The 14,245-nt window shown below is 49.9% G+C and overlaps 1 protein-coding gene across 6 annotated transcripts in view; it reads left to right on the top strand.

Moving 5' to 3' along the window:
• COL27A1 (collagen type XXVII alpha 1 chain) overlaps nucleotides 1-14,245 on the top strand; it is a 144,088-nt gene that overhangs the window by 123,126 nt on the left and 6,717 nt on the right. For all 6 annotated transcript variants that reach the window (XM_070518882.1, XM_070518886.1, XM_070518884.1 and 3 more), the window contains 10 exons: nucleotides 2,250-2,303; nucleotides 2,782-2,844; nucleotides 3,214-3,267; nucleotides 3,430-3,465; nucleotides 3,578-3,595; nucleotides 3,801-3,836; nucleotides 4,123-4,149; nucleotides 6,401-6,466; nucleotides 7,471-7,639; nucleotides 8,732-8,841. In XM_070518882.1, coding sequence (XP_070374983.1) covers nucleotides 2,250-2,303; nucleotides 2,782-2,844; nucleotides 3,214-3,267; nucleotides 3,430-3,465; nucleotides 3,578-3,595; nucleotides 3,801-3,836; nucleotides 4,123-4,149; nucleotides 6,401-6,466; nucleotides 7,471-7,639; nucleotides 8,732-8,841 — 633 coding nt within the window. The remainder of the gene's footprint in view (nucleotides 1-2,249; nucleotides 2,304-2,781; nucleotides 2,845-3,213; nucleotides 3,268-3,429; nucleotides 3,466-3,577; nucleotides 3,596-3,800; nucleotides 3,837-4,122; nucleotides 4,150-6,400; nucleotides 6,467-7,470; nucleotides 7,640-8,731; nucleotides 8,842-14,245) is intronic.

The following is a 14,245-nucleotide window of genomic DNA, read 5'->3' as shown; positions in this document are numbered from 1 at the left end:
CGTGTGACAATAGGTGTGCAAGACGTGCACTGAGAAGGTACAGAGCATTGCTGGGAGCAAGTGAGGGGGACCTAAAAATGGAGGTTTTCGCTGTACTCGTGGGTCAGAAGACTCAATATGGTTATGACGTCAGTTTTCCTCACATTGGTCTATGGATTCAACACAATCCCAGTCAAAATCCCATCAAACTTTTCTTGTAGAAAATAATAAGCTGATTCTAAAATTCATTTGGAAATTCGAAAGACTTAGAATAATCAAAACGACTTGGAAAGAGAAGAGCGCAATTGAACGACTCACAATAGTAGATTTCAAGACTTCATTTGAAGCTACAGCAATCGAGAAAGTATGGTAGTTCCATAAACATATGAATCGATCAAAGCAACAGAACAAAGAATCCGGAAACATATTCACACATATATGGACAGCCGATTTTTGACAAAGGTGCAACAGCATTTTAATGGATACGGAATAGTCTTTTTTAGCAAATGGCGCCAGAACAATTAGATACCTCATTAATGTACAAAAATGAACACAACATGAACTATACATCTAAATGTAAAACCTAAGACGCTAAAACTTCTAGAAGAAAGCATAGAAGAAAATCTGTGAGACTTGGATTATCCAAAGATTTCTTAGGTAGGACACCAAAAGCATGATCCACAAAGACAATTTGAAAAATTGGACTTCATCAAAATTTAAGACTTTTGCTCCTCACAGGACACTGTTGAGAGAATGAAAAGATAAGCAATATACTAGGAGAAAGCACAGATCATATTTCTTGTAAAGGATTTATATGTAGAATATACAGAAAGCTCTCAAAACTCAATAAGACAATAAGCAGCCCAGTAAACAAATTGGGCAAAAGATTTGAATAGACACTTCAAAGAAGATATGCAGATGGCAAATAAGCACATGAAAAGGAGATCAATGTCATTAGGTAAATGCTCATTAAAACCACAATGAGATGCTACTACACACCTGTTAGAATGGTGAAAATTTTCTTTTCTTTTTCTTTTCTTTTTTTTTTTTTGGTGAGGAAGATTGGCCCTGATCTTAACATCTATTTCCAATCTTCCTCTTTTTGCTTGAGGAAGATTATTGCCGAGCTAACATCTGTGTCAATCTTCCTCTATGTCGTATGTGGGATGCTGGCTCAGCATGGCTTGATGAGCAGTGTGTAGGTCCACAACCTGGGATCCAAACCTGCAAACCCTGAGTCACTGAAGCAGAGGGTGTGAACTTAACCCACTATGCCACTGGGCTGGTCCCTAGAATGCTGAAAATGTTAAAGACTGCCTATACCAAGTGTTGGCAAGGATGTGGAGCCACTGGAGCTCTCATACTCTGCTAATAGGAATGTAAAACAGTACAACTTTGGCAAACACTTGGGCGGCATCTTTAAAAGTTAAACATACAGGGGCTGGCCCCGTGGCCGAGTGGTTAAGTCTGTGCGCTCCACTGCAGGCGGCCCAGTGTTTCGTTGGTTCGAATCCTGGGCACGGACATGGCACTGCTCATCAAACCACGCTGAGGCAGCGTCCCGCATGCCACAACTAGAAGGACCCACAACGAGGAATATACAGCTGTGTACTGGGGGGCTTTGGGGAGAAAAAGGAAAAAAATAAAAAAATAAAATCTTTAAAAAAAAAAAAAAAAAAGTTAAACATACACCTACCACATGGTCCAGACCTCTAGAATTGTTCGCACCTGATGTGAATCTACGCACTCCACAACACGGCCTCTGTGTGACTTTGAGCAAGTTCTTGCCCTCTCTGAGCCTCCGTTTCTTCCTCTGTGAAGAGGGTGTGTGCACCTCCCTGGGCTGATGGAGGAACTTGCACACCTGGTGGTTCACACAGAGCACCTGGCACGTGGCTCGCCCTCAGGAATGGGGTGACTGTTACGGGTTCCTTCCTTCATAGAGCCTTTGGGGTCTGCGGGTTGGGAAGAGTCTGCAGATCCTTCCATTCTCTTCCTGGAACACCTAGGACAGGAGATCCCGAGTGTTCTAGAACGTTCCTCATGGAATCCCTGGGCTGGCCTCCGCTTTCTCATCTGGCAGACGGCACAGGCTCCTGCCCCCTCAGCCAGGCTGAGCTGGTGTCTAGTCTAAGCTGTTCCCGTCATCTGATCGCCCGCGGTGGGTGGCCAATGTCCCCGGGAGGCAGCAGGCCTGGGGGTCCTGGGCGACCAGCTAGGCACCCTTGTCCCAGCCCCACTCACCCCCTCTCATCCCTTTCTCCCCTCAGGGTGACTCCGGTGAGATGGGCTTCCCAGGAATGGCCGGCCTCTTCGGACCCAAGGTACCGATTCCCACTCCACCCAGTTCCTGTTGGGGTCCCGTCCACCCACCTACGTGGTCATTTATTCATTCAACAAAGATTTCTGGAGCATTTACAATGTGGGCTGGAACACAGGCAGAGTCAAGCTTGAGCATCCTGCCCCGGGTGCTCACAGCCCCGCAGACCTGGGGTCTAAGCCCAGCTCCACAGTTTACCTGCTCTGTGCCGCAGGCAGGTCACTTGGTCTCCAAACCTCAGGTTCCTCGCCTGTGAAATGGGCTTGACAACGGTAGAGGGTTGCTGTAAGACCAGAGGCATATACACCGCGTGGCACCGGGCCTGCGCACTGGTGCTGCTTAATAGCGGTGGACATTTGTTACTCTCCCTGGGGTGTCTCTGGGCAGGGAGGGCAAGTTGGCCAGACCCCAGGGGTGGTGGAACTGCTGGCGCCTTTACCAGCGGCCACCCACTCACAGACAGCGCTCCTCTGCCTCCCCAGGGCCCCCCTGGAGACATCGGCTTCAAAGGCATCCAGGGCCCTCGGGGGCCCCCTGGCCTGATGGTGAGTCCCCTCCCTCTCTGTCCCGGCCCAAGGCTGGCCAGCCACCGGCTGGGTGGGGGTGTGTGCTCCTCTTCCTGCTCCTTCAGCCTGGCGGCCCCTCCGCCCACAGTCCCCACTTCCTTGTCTATGCCATGCCTGCCGGCTGGCCACCATCTTACCCCATTGCCTGCTCTCCTGTCTCCACTCTTGGACACCCCCCACCCCCCAAAGCACAGAGGGGGCTCAGGAGACGCATGGCCTGGTGCCTGCTTGAGGAGGTCTCCGTTCTGTTCCCTTGGGACACTCAGGCTGCCCTCGACCCTCCCGCCCCTGTGACTCTATTCCCTGGGCCCTGGGACGAGGACACAGAAGCCCTTCTCTCTCCCTTAGGGAAAGGAGGGCATCATCGGGCCCCTTGGAATCCTGGGACCTTCAGGACGCCCGGTACGTGTGCAGGGGGTTGGCCAGACAGACTGCTGGGTTCCCTTTTCTGCCTGGCTCCAGATTGTCTCTGTGACCCAGGGCCGGTCTGAGCCTCAGTTTCCCCATCTGGGAAATGGGCCTTCCTCTCTGAGCCCTCACTCACTGGGCTGTGGTTTATTGCAGGGTCCGAAGGGCGACAAAGGCAGCCAAGGGGACTTGGTGAGTGGATGGGGGGACAGTGCTGCTGGGGCTGGGGGAGGGGTGGACTCTAGGAGTGGGGGGCTTAGCCCGGGTCCCCTAACTCTCTCTCCCCGCTTCTGTCTCCCTCCAGGGATTGCAAGGTCCGAGGGTGAGTGGGCTGGGGTGTGCGGGCTGGGTGGGGGGGGGAGTGGGACGGGGTAGGGGCACTCTGGATTCCTGGACCTGTCGTCCCACCGGCACCTGTCTCTGCTGGGGGCCCAGTGTCCCAGGGTCTGAAGTTGGCTGGAGAAGGCCTGGGGTTGGGGAGATGGAACAATTTGGACCAGGGCCTCACTATTTTTGTCTCCCTCCAGGGTCCTCCCGGCCCCCGAGGGCGGCCCGGCCCACCGGTAGGTGACTGTGTGTTTGGCGCCCCTGGGACTGCAGGGCAGGAGGCGGGGTCCTGTGAGGGAGCCCAGGGCTTTGCCAGCAGCTGCTTTTCTTGACCCTGACCTTATAGGACTTGAAAGCTTCTTAGAGCCCATAGACTTCTAGGAGAGTGGAGACCAGCCCCGGTGGGGCCAGGCCTCCGGGAGAGTGCAGACCAGCTTGGGGGGTCCTCTCTAGTCTCCTGGTGGCCCCGGGCCTCCAGCCCCCAGTCCCCATCACATCCTGAGCCAGCCTCTTCTTTTGCAGGGTCCTCCAGGAAGCCCCCTCCACTTTGTAAGTTGGAGAACATTCTCTTTTGCCTCCTTGGGGTAAGGCCTTGCGGGAAGGGGGTGGGTGTTTGGCAGCTGACCTCTCTGGCCATGGTGGCTAGAACCCTAAGCTGGGCCCAGGGATGCACGTGTCCTTTGTCACTCCTTACGGGAGCCCTGGACCCAGGAGGACTCTCCAGCTGCTGGGCTCCCGGGTCGTGCCGGTGCACTCTTACAGACCAGCTGCTTGCTGAGGCTCTGAATAGGATCTGGTACCAATTCCGGGGGCAGTGGGGTCCCCACACCAACAATCAAGTCTCAGGACATCAGCTGGGTGTCCTACAGTTTACAGTTCAACTCAACTCTGACACCACCCGGAGAGGAGAGAGCATCTGAGGGCACGATCGTTAAATCGCTGGCCTTTGGCGATGGATTCAGCCTCCAGCCTCTGTCCCCTCCCTGGTGGGAAGTGGGGATGGGTCTGAAAGTTCCAACCCACTAATAACGTCATTGGCTCCCCAGGCTGCCAGCCCCCACCCCAAGGGCTTTCCAAAAATCGCCTCATTAGCATAACAAAAGACACTTCTGTCACTCTCATCACGGGAAATTCCAAGGGTTTACAGGGCTCTGTGCCAGGATCAGGTTCAAAGACCGAATATGTATTTCTTACTATAAATCGCACCATCACGGGGTCCCTCCAGCTCAGATTCTGAGTCCAATGGGGGTCGGGTGAGAGAGCAGATCAGGTCCCTGCGTCCCTGCCTGGTGGGTACCCGGCCCAAGCCCTCTGACGCATCCGTCCCCATTCACCCCTGTGCCCCCGGCTGGCTGGGAGACTCAGGCCCACTGCGTTCCAGGGAGTGACCAAGGGGACAGAGTGAATGGAGAGGGGCCGTAGGAATCTGTGCTCTTCTTGTCTCAGATTCTTGCCGTCCCTGTCTGTCTGCGTCGCCCACACAAACGTTCCGACAGCCCTGGCCCTCTCTCAGCTCCCTTCCCGGGTCCTTGTCAGTAAGAAAGCCGGCTACGGAATGTGAAGAGAGCCAGGAAAAAGCCTTGCCCTCTAAACGATGGAACATTAGAGGATTCTGAATAGTTTGAATGATAATTAATATATCGAGCGCTTGTAATATGCCAGACACCATTAGAAGTGCTTTCCGTGTATTAACTCCCTTCTTCCGACTGCTCTGAGAGAGGTTTATAATCGTGCCCATTGTCAAGATGGGGAAACTGAGGAAAAGGGGAGATTAAGCAGCTTGCCCAGTCAGCAAGATGCAGTCAGGAAGCAGCAAGGCTGAGATTTGAACTTGGGAAGTACCCCTGAACCCCAGCCCTGAAACCCCGTCCTGAGCTCCGCCTGCTGTCACCTTCTCTTCACTGTTTTTGTGGCAAGACTGCAGCTGTGCTTCTGGAAAGCCTGGAGCTAGGGCCTGAGGTGGAAGTGTACGTTAGACAATTGCAGTGCCAGCCGAAGGAGAGACGTGGGGACTGTGGGGGCGTAGAGAGAGGGGGCCGCACCCAGCCTGGGGGCAGAAGCATCAGGACAAAGCCCCCATCACAGCTGACTGCTATAGGATGAGGGCAGGGCAGGGTTTCTCAGTTGTGGCACTACCGACATTTGGGACCAGATGATTCTTTGCTGGGAGTGACAGTCCTGGGCATTGCAGGATGTTTAGCAGCATCCCTGGCCTCTACTCACTAGAAGCCAGTACCACCCCTTCCTCCAGTTGTGACAGCCAAGAATGTCTCCAGATATTGCCAAAGGTCCCCTAGGGGGCAACATCGCCCCTGGTTGGGAACCACTGGAAAAGAAGAGCCGGATGGAGCATTGGAGGGAAGGAAGAGTGCTCCAGGCAAAACGGGTGCAGCATGTGCAAAGGCCCCGTGGCTAGTTAGAGCTTGGTGCTTGGGAATGTTGAAGTGTGATAGTGTGTCAGGTGCACAGAGCATCTGTGGGAGAGAAGAGAGGCAGGGTCAATGACCACAGCACTCAGGCTGGGTCTCGTAAAAACATTGAGGAATTTGGACTTAATCTGAAGGGCGATGGACAGCTATGGAAGTGCCTGGAGAAAGGGATTGAAGGGTCAGCTCTGACTCCCTGCAAGAGGAGGAAGGACTGGGAACTCCAGAGGACATGTGACTTGGCCACACTCTCACCAGGGAAGGGGGGATGGGACAGCTCATGCTCAGACCCTGGGGCTCCTGCCTCGTGCATCTAGGGGGCCCTGGGGGGCCCTGAGGGACCAGGATACATGCCCTGTCTTCTCCCTGCACAGCAACAAGATGACCTTGGGGCAGCTTTCCAGACGTGGATGGACACGAATGGAGCACTGAGAGCAGAGGTACCACCAGGAGCCCTGCCCGCGTGGGATCTTTCCCAGGGAAACGGAAATAATGGCCCGCGTGTGGTCAGCGCCCTCCACGTGGCCCACACGGGGCGTTTCATAGCCGTTGGTGACATCCCCCAACCACAGGCGCTCGGCATGGAGAGCGGCCAGTCCACCGCCACACGGCCGGTGCGAGCCAGCACGGGGCCAGAAACGGGCCCAGAGCCCTTTTGCTTTCCCGCCAGCCCTCTCAGGGGCTCAGAGCTCTTGCTGGCCTGAGTCAGGAGAGATGCTCATCCAGGCCCAGAGCCCACAGCAGCTTCCCGTGGTTCAGTCCCGCCAGCCTCCAGGAGCAGGAAGCTCATGGTCAGCCCGCACGGCTCTGCTCAGACCCCGGCCTGGGGCCAGCTCAGCTCCAAGACTCCAGGCTGAGAAAGCCCTTGAGTGTCCTCTGGCTGAGCTCCTGTCCAGAGTGCCTTCGCTGCCTTGATTCCTTCCTGTGACGGGGAACTCACCACCCCCTCCCCGAGCTCAGACCTCCTATAGGCATTTCCATCTGTTCCCTGAGCTGCATGCTAGGGAACATTGATGCCAAGTCGCTTCTCTAGGGCTCACAATCCAGGAAAGACGGCAGCAGGCAAAGGCCCGTTATCTTCCTTCCATCCAGGGAGATCAGAGGAAAGACCTCCACCGACCCCTTCCGGAGGGATTTGGCCCCTCCCCAGGGTCCTGCACACCCTGTCTACCTCACTCATGGGGGCCTGCCCGTCCGGCACTGGGGACCAGGCTGAGCCTTGCTCCTCAAGCCTCTAGACCCTCGTGGCAGGGCACCCCCCCCTCCATCCCTGGTCCCTACTTCTTTATCCATTACATGGAGGCGGACCCACCCCTGTCCCACCCATGCCCCTGGGGATGCAGAGATGTCTCCCAAGTAGGGAGAACTTGGGGCTGTGGCAGCTTGGACCTCGGGCCGGGCCGGGACCTCAAGGGGCCGCTGGTCACCTCTCTCCTCACGACAGGGTTACAGCCATCCGGACCGGCTGGTGCTGGACCAGGGCGGGGAGATCTTTAAAACCTTACACTACCTCAGCAACCTCATCCAGAGCATTAAGACGCCCCTGGGCACCAAAGAGAACCCCGCCCGGGTGTGCCGGGACCTCATGGACTGCGAGCAGAAGATGGTGGATGGTATGAGGGCCTGTGGGGTCTGAAGAGAGGGCTTCCTGCCCTGGGGGTGGGGCGGGGACCGGACGGGGGAGCTCCGGAAGGAGGTGGGGGAGATGGAGCATTCGAATCTCAGCTCATCTGGGCCAAGTTTCTGTCCTTGAGGAGATAGGCACGTGGGCAGTCATTTATTCACTCAACAAACAGTCCCTGAGCCTCACAATATGCCAGGCCTTGCACTTGGGATTATGGGGATATAGTGGGAAACATAGAAGGAGTGGTTCCACCCTTCCAGAACCCACAGATCCACGAGCTGGGCACGACCATTTCAGTGCAACAAGACTAGAGTTTTGGCAGAAAAAACCCCTGAGGGACAGGAGGGGACCCGGGGGGGGGGACCCCGTCATGGCTTCCCTGGCAAGCCAGGATTCCACCCTTCTTGTCTGCACCTCGTCCAGCTCTCTCTGTGAGCTCATGTGGTGCCGTGGAAGGACCACAAGCTTTGCAGGCAAGCAGACCTGAGTCCAGTATCAGCCCTGCCTCCGACCAGCTCTGTGAGCGGGGTCAAACCACGGCCACCCCCCGAGCCACTCTTCCCTCCGCTGCACAGGATGGTGGACTAGTGGCCGGTTGTCCCACCCTTTCAGCTGTGGGGCCTTTGGCTCATTTGGAAGCCCAGTGGGGAAATCAGATGCCAGAAGAGGGGCCAGGCTGATGGGGTGGGAGCCCAGACTCCACCCTCCCCCCGCCAGCCCTAGGAGGATCATTGGCCTTGCGGAGAAACCCTTCAACTAGATGATCCCTAAGACCCTTGGGCAGGCGGCTCAGCCTCTCTCAACCTCAGCTGCTCCCTTTATGAAATGGACACTTCCCAGTAGCAACCTGGGCAAGTACGCAGCCACGTGGCCCCTGTGGGGGCTCTGCCAGTTGTGAGCTCTGCCCAAAGGGTTTCCTGCCATCTCTGTGGCCCGTGGAGTCTCTTTATGCTTCCCCTTCTCCAACCTTGCATCCAGCTGGGGCTCAGCGGGTCACAATGTGCGGGGTCCACCTGCAGAACCAAGCCCTGGGCTCCTCCCTACATACACACCCCTCCCCCACATCCCACGTTGCCTGCAGGTACCTACTGGGTGGATCCAAACCTTGGCTGCTCATCCGACACCATCGAAGTCTCCTGCAACTTCACACATGGTGGACAGACGTGTCTCAAACCCATCACGGCCTCCAAGGTACGTATCTGCTCCCCACCCCCCACCGGCTGGCCGGCTCTACCCTGACCCTGCCCTGGGCCACAGCCCACCCAAGTTTGGAGCCTTGACTGTCTTGCTGCATGGCCTTGGGGAAGTCATCTCCTCTTTCGGAACCTCAGTTTCCTCATCTGTAAATTTAGGATAAATTGTTATAAATCTGTGGTTTCCAACCCCTTTCGAGTTGTACAATGCTAATATTTCTTTCTTCAAATAGAACTTTCTGCCTAATATCTAAAACAGCCTAGTTGGCCAAGCTGGCCTGGCTTGGAGAACCATGAACCATCAGCACAAAATAAATCCGTGTGATGGTCACCTGGGACAGGCTGGCAGAACTGTGTGTGCAAATATTTAATGTTCGAAGCCTGCCTACCCTGTGCCTGTCTCTGGGCTGAGAATTTTAGGTAGCTCAGGGCAACTCAACAGTAAACCAAGGCAGGTGGCGGCAAGGGGGTGTAACCACCCCACCCAAAATAACCCCCCAGGGACTGTGGGTCTGCAGGTGCATGAAGTCCTCCGTGTGGGACGATTCACGCTCCAGGGAGAAGAGCAGCTGTGGCTGCAGGGGTGGTGCGGACCCAGAGTCCCTTTGCATCCCATCCTATCAGCCCCACTGGGGAGGCTCGAGGAGGTGCCTTGTGATGACCGTGTCTGACCCAGGGTTTGAGAATCTCTAGTCAAGCCAGCAGGGCAACCAGTCTTTGTTGAGTTCCTACCATGTGCCGGGCACCGAGCCAGGTCCTGGGATTCAGCAGGAAACATGGGTCACGGTCCAGCAGGCCCTTTCTCCTCTGTTTCTGAGGTTTGGGGGCCACGTGGCAAACCCGCCCGGCAGAAGAGTGAGGTCACCATTGGCGCCTGGGTTGGCAGCGTGACTGCCCAGCCGGGTGGCCATCCCCATCAGGAACAATGAACCACTGTTGTGTGCCAGTCTCAGCCTATCAATAACCAATGTTGTGGTTGGACTGGCCCTTGTGGTTCTCACTATGATTGCAAGATGCCTTTCAGCAGTAACCATCAGGAAACTTTGAAAAAAATAAAGGTTTCTTATTCATAGGACCTGGGAATTACACAGCACACCTGGGGCCACAAAGTGAGGTCACAGGTAGAGAGAGAGAAAGAGCACAGGCCCGGGGTTCTGCTTTTATTGGGGTTGAGGGCGGGGGCCTAGGGTTTTGCAGGCTCGCTCTTTACTGGTGAATTTAAAACATAAGAGTGGAAATTTAAAGTGCAGGAAGAGAAAAAACAAGTGGCCCAGATGGTGAGTTATTGAAATCAACCAAGATCTCTAAAACAAAGGAGCCTCAGGGTGGGAAGGTGCCTGGCTCTTTTCTAGTCTGTGGCTGGCCATGTGTTTATTCCAGATAGCTCATCTTGAAGTGGACGCCTCTTTGAAATGGACTCCTCAGCAATCAAAGCTTAAATCAAGCACTTACATTACAAAAAAGAGAAAACTCAACTGTCGGGGCTCACGCTACAGTCCACCCTGCGGGGTCGAGGCATCGGAGTCAATGATGAGACACTAACTGCCTGGGTAGCTGACATGCTGAAAGTCAGGGGTAGGGCATGTTGTAACCCAGGAAGTGCACATCTAAATAGGATTATAGTGGCAAATCCTGTAAAAATTATACAGGCAATAGTCTGAAATCTAGTCCATAGCCATAGTCCCAAATTTGAAGAGTCCAACAATGAAACTAAGTCAGTGATCTCAGGGGCCCTAGGAATCTGGTCAAAGTTGTGGGTAATATTGGGAAGTATTTTAACATCTTGGGTCCTCTGGTGTTGGTAAGTTTGAACCCATCCCGAGTCAGTAGATTGCTCCATGTCTCATTGAGCCAGTCTCTTAGCCCTGAGAATGGGTCACTTCAGTTAAAGGGCTGTGTCTCATTTCAGGAGGCAGTGATGTAAGTGGGTTCTCCAAGTTAAGCCTACATGGTGCAGGTAATCAAGTATTTAATAAGAGGCATTTCTATGGAAACAAAAGGAAACAAGCCCCAAAGATTAATGATGGGAGCAGATTATAGTCCCAGTTTCTGAGTTCTGAAGGCAGCCATTTGAGAAGATTTCTAGATGTTGGGCTCAAAGCATCTTCGGATGGAGTGAGGGCAGTCAGTGGCAATTGATAGATTTTCCTGGTCTACAGTTCGAATGTCTCTGGTGATCTTTCTGAGCGGCCCACCTGGCAACAGGCATGAAGATTATCATGTGTGAGCTGTTGTGGTGATTTCTCTGATGTTTCTATCAAGTTGTCCCACTTTAGCTTGCACAGCTTAGGGAAAAGGGCAATTTTAGTTCTCAATGATTCCAGGTCAGAAGGGTAGGAGAAAAATTGGAAACATTAATTCTTAGAGCTGTAACCAATATTGGAGGAAATGAGAATTCAGCATCCAGTTCAGTTTACGGGTAGAAAACAAAACAAAGATAACTAACAGAACTAGAATCTAATATCCACAAGGGTGTATTATAGTTTCCATTGAAATACAATTTTTCTCTCTACAATCACCCCCATTTATTTGAAGATAACCACAGTAAGACGAATTTGCTTGCAAATTACGTTTAGTTTCAATAAACTTGGCCTGATTATTACGTAAGGACAGCAGGAATAGCGATTGACGATGCAAGCTCTTTTAAGTCTGCTTTGCTGGAACCTTTCTTAAGGAATCTCAGATTCACTTTGAAAAGCCTCTTTGAGGCTAGGAAGCCTGGCCAAGAACTCATCATCAGACTTTGCCTGGAATACCTATAGATTTGAGAGAATTCTTCTCTTCTCGAGGTCCCCAAAATTTCCTGGGGTTCCTGGGCCTGCCAGGAAGTGACCTTCCTTACTCACCTGGAAAGGCTGCTGGGAACCCTGTAAATGAGGTATAAGGCTGATTTTTCCAAGAGGGCTTTATTGGCTCCATATAGTCAACCTTCATTCCTTAAAGCTGTCTGGTCATAGCTGAGTCTATGTATGTCTCTCTCAAATATGACTTTCTGGTCAAAGCTTTGGTAATATAACCAATGTTTCCAATAGCATCCTGTTACAAGGAGAACACAGATTCTTATTGAATTTATGCAAATAACTAAATTGCCATGAGAATAAGAATACTCACTGAGAGCTTCCAAATCCTGGAGGGATAAGGTAGGGAGAAAGAGTAATTGTTTCATCTTTGTCCACAAAGGTATTCTTTACCAAATTGCTGTAAGTCATAGCCAGCTTAAGAAAAATGTTTCCTTAAGTCTGGAAAACAAAAGATTAAAGAATCAGCAATGTTTCAAACAGAAGTATATAAAAAAATTATAATCATCCTCATCGGTTCATTCAGTTCCTGTGTAACGAATTCTTGATCTTTTTTTTTCAGCAGTTTTTTTAATCCAATTTGTCCTTAGAATTCTGTAAATTCTTACCAGTTTCAGTATGATCTGAAAGTGATCAGAAACCTGTACTTGTCAGAGTCCTTTCCATGAACCTCCTTGAAGAGATGGCTGCAAAAGTGTCCGAGTAAAACAATAACTGTCTGTAAATGACAAAAGACTTAAAAACGCCCATGGTTAAGATCTGATGAGAGTTCATTAGGATGCAATTGACAAGGAAGTTTGGGCTATTTCTGTGACACACATTTTAATATAATAACTGGAATTATGACTGATAACATTACATATCAGACTTTTAGGAATTTCATATAATTTCTGGAACACTTATATTAATAATGTATATTCATACAAGGATATCCATAAAGAAGGTCTAGCATTATTTATTTCTTATTATCAAATAAGCCTAATTGGTTTAATGCCTCCCTTTTTACAAGGGAGAGAACAAATCTTTTGAGATGTTCCAGGGCCCCTCTGGAAGATCCTGAAGTTACTTCCAGGTCAAGAAGACTTCACTTAGAATTTGGTTTGGGGAAGTTTGTCAAAAATATCAAAGATTTTGAACACTTGACTGAATAAGATCACAGATCATTATGAAACTGTACTTAATTATCTACTTAACCAAAATGACAAAAGATTTTAAAGATGAATAGAGAAGGTTACATATTTGTGAGCAAAACTTAGCTCTTTTAATGTTGAGAAAACTCAGTTTTCTTCATAAAGACCTGATTAAGATAACATGAAGCATAGGAAATTATTTTGATAAAACACAAAGTCTTTGCTTTCTAGCCAGATTACTCAAAAGGCAAAGAAAAGCCTTAAAGCCTTTCATAATCTCTTATCAGGAGCAGACCAATATGCCAAGAAAACATTGTCCTTTTATGAGATGAAAGAAAGTTATGTAAGCATATTATTGAATTAAAACTTATTAAAAAAATTCAGTTATAATAATAATCCAATTCTAGCAAACTGGACCAGACAAAGTAATATTCTCTCTCTTTTTCATTCTCTCTTTTCCTAACTTTCTATACCATTTTTTCCTTTATTTTCCACTTTCCCATTCTGAAATAACCAGTTTTACTTTAGGACAAATTTATTTTCTTTTCCCTTAACAAAAATGCATCTCCATACCTCATACTTTTTCTTTTGCCCCAAAACACATCCTACCTTCCTTGCATACAGAGACGTGTGCCTTATTATTTCTAGTAGTTTTAATTACATACATTAATTAGAATTCTTAACCCTTAGAAACTTTCATTTCCAGTGAAAACTAAGAAGCAGTCACGAACTGTCGGTTACACCAGCGTTCTTTAAATTGTCAAATTTATGAATACATTTCATAATTTCTAGAAACATACATTTTCTCATAGCATAATTGTTCAGTGTGGCACAAGATGTGTTTACTAACAGACCCAAATTTCTTTAGTTACACTGTAATAAGAGGTCAAAAGTAGGTAAACTTAGACTTGTTTAGCAATTAATGTTTCAGTATTTTATCTTATTTGGAAATGATCTAGACATTCAATTCCTTATAAATCCCATCATTTAATTTAACTTAGGAAAATTCTAAGGGTGGAAGCTACCAAAGATTTTGGAAACTATTTTTAAGTAAACATAACACATAATTCTTGCTGTAAAATTCACCTAAACTCTTATTCCACTTACATCTGTCTAAATCACTTTCTCCCAAAAATTATGGTAAGATTACCCACAAAACTTCATTGGACAGTAGACAAAGTCAGCCATCATCCCAAGCCACTTTTTTCACCGAAAAATTTTGTAATCGAGACAGTATGAATTTGTTTGGCTAGTAAACCCAGGTAGAATAAAAACCATTTATCTGCATTATATTTAACGATGATAACTCTGAAGGCATACCTGTTTTAAAGAAACTGAACTTAAACTAGCTTTTATTTACCAACGATTATCCCAGATCCTGTGAAATTGAAAAATATTTGAATTAGTTTCTATATTTCTGAGTTTTAGGAATACTTCATTCATAAACACTTATTTGTAAGCCAATTAAATAGAG

The sequence above is a fragment of the Equus asinus genome, chromosome 10, assembly GCF_041296235.1.
Source record: "Equus asinus isolate D_3611 breed Donkey chromosome 10, EquAss-T2T_v2, whole genome shotgun sequence".
Lineage (NCBI taxonomy): Eukaryota > Metazoa > Chordata > Mammalia > Perissodactyla > Equidae > Equus > Equus asinus.
This window is presented reverse-complemented; position numbering and strand designations above follow the sequence as displayed.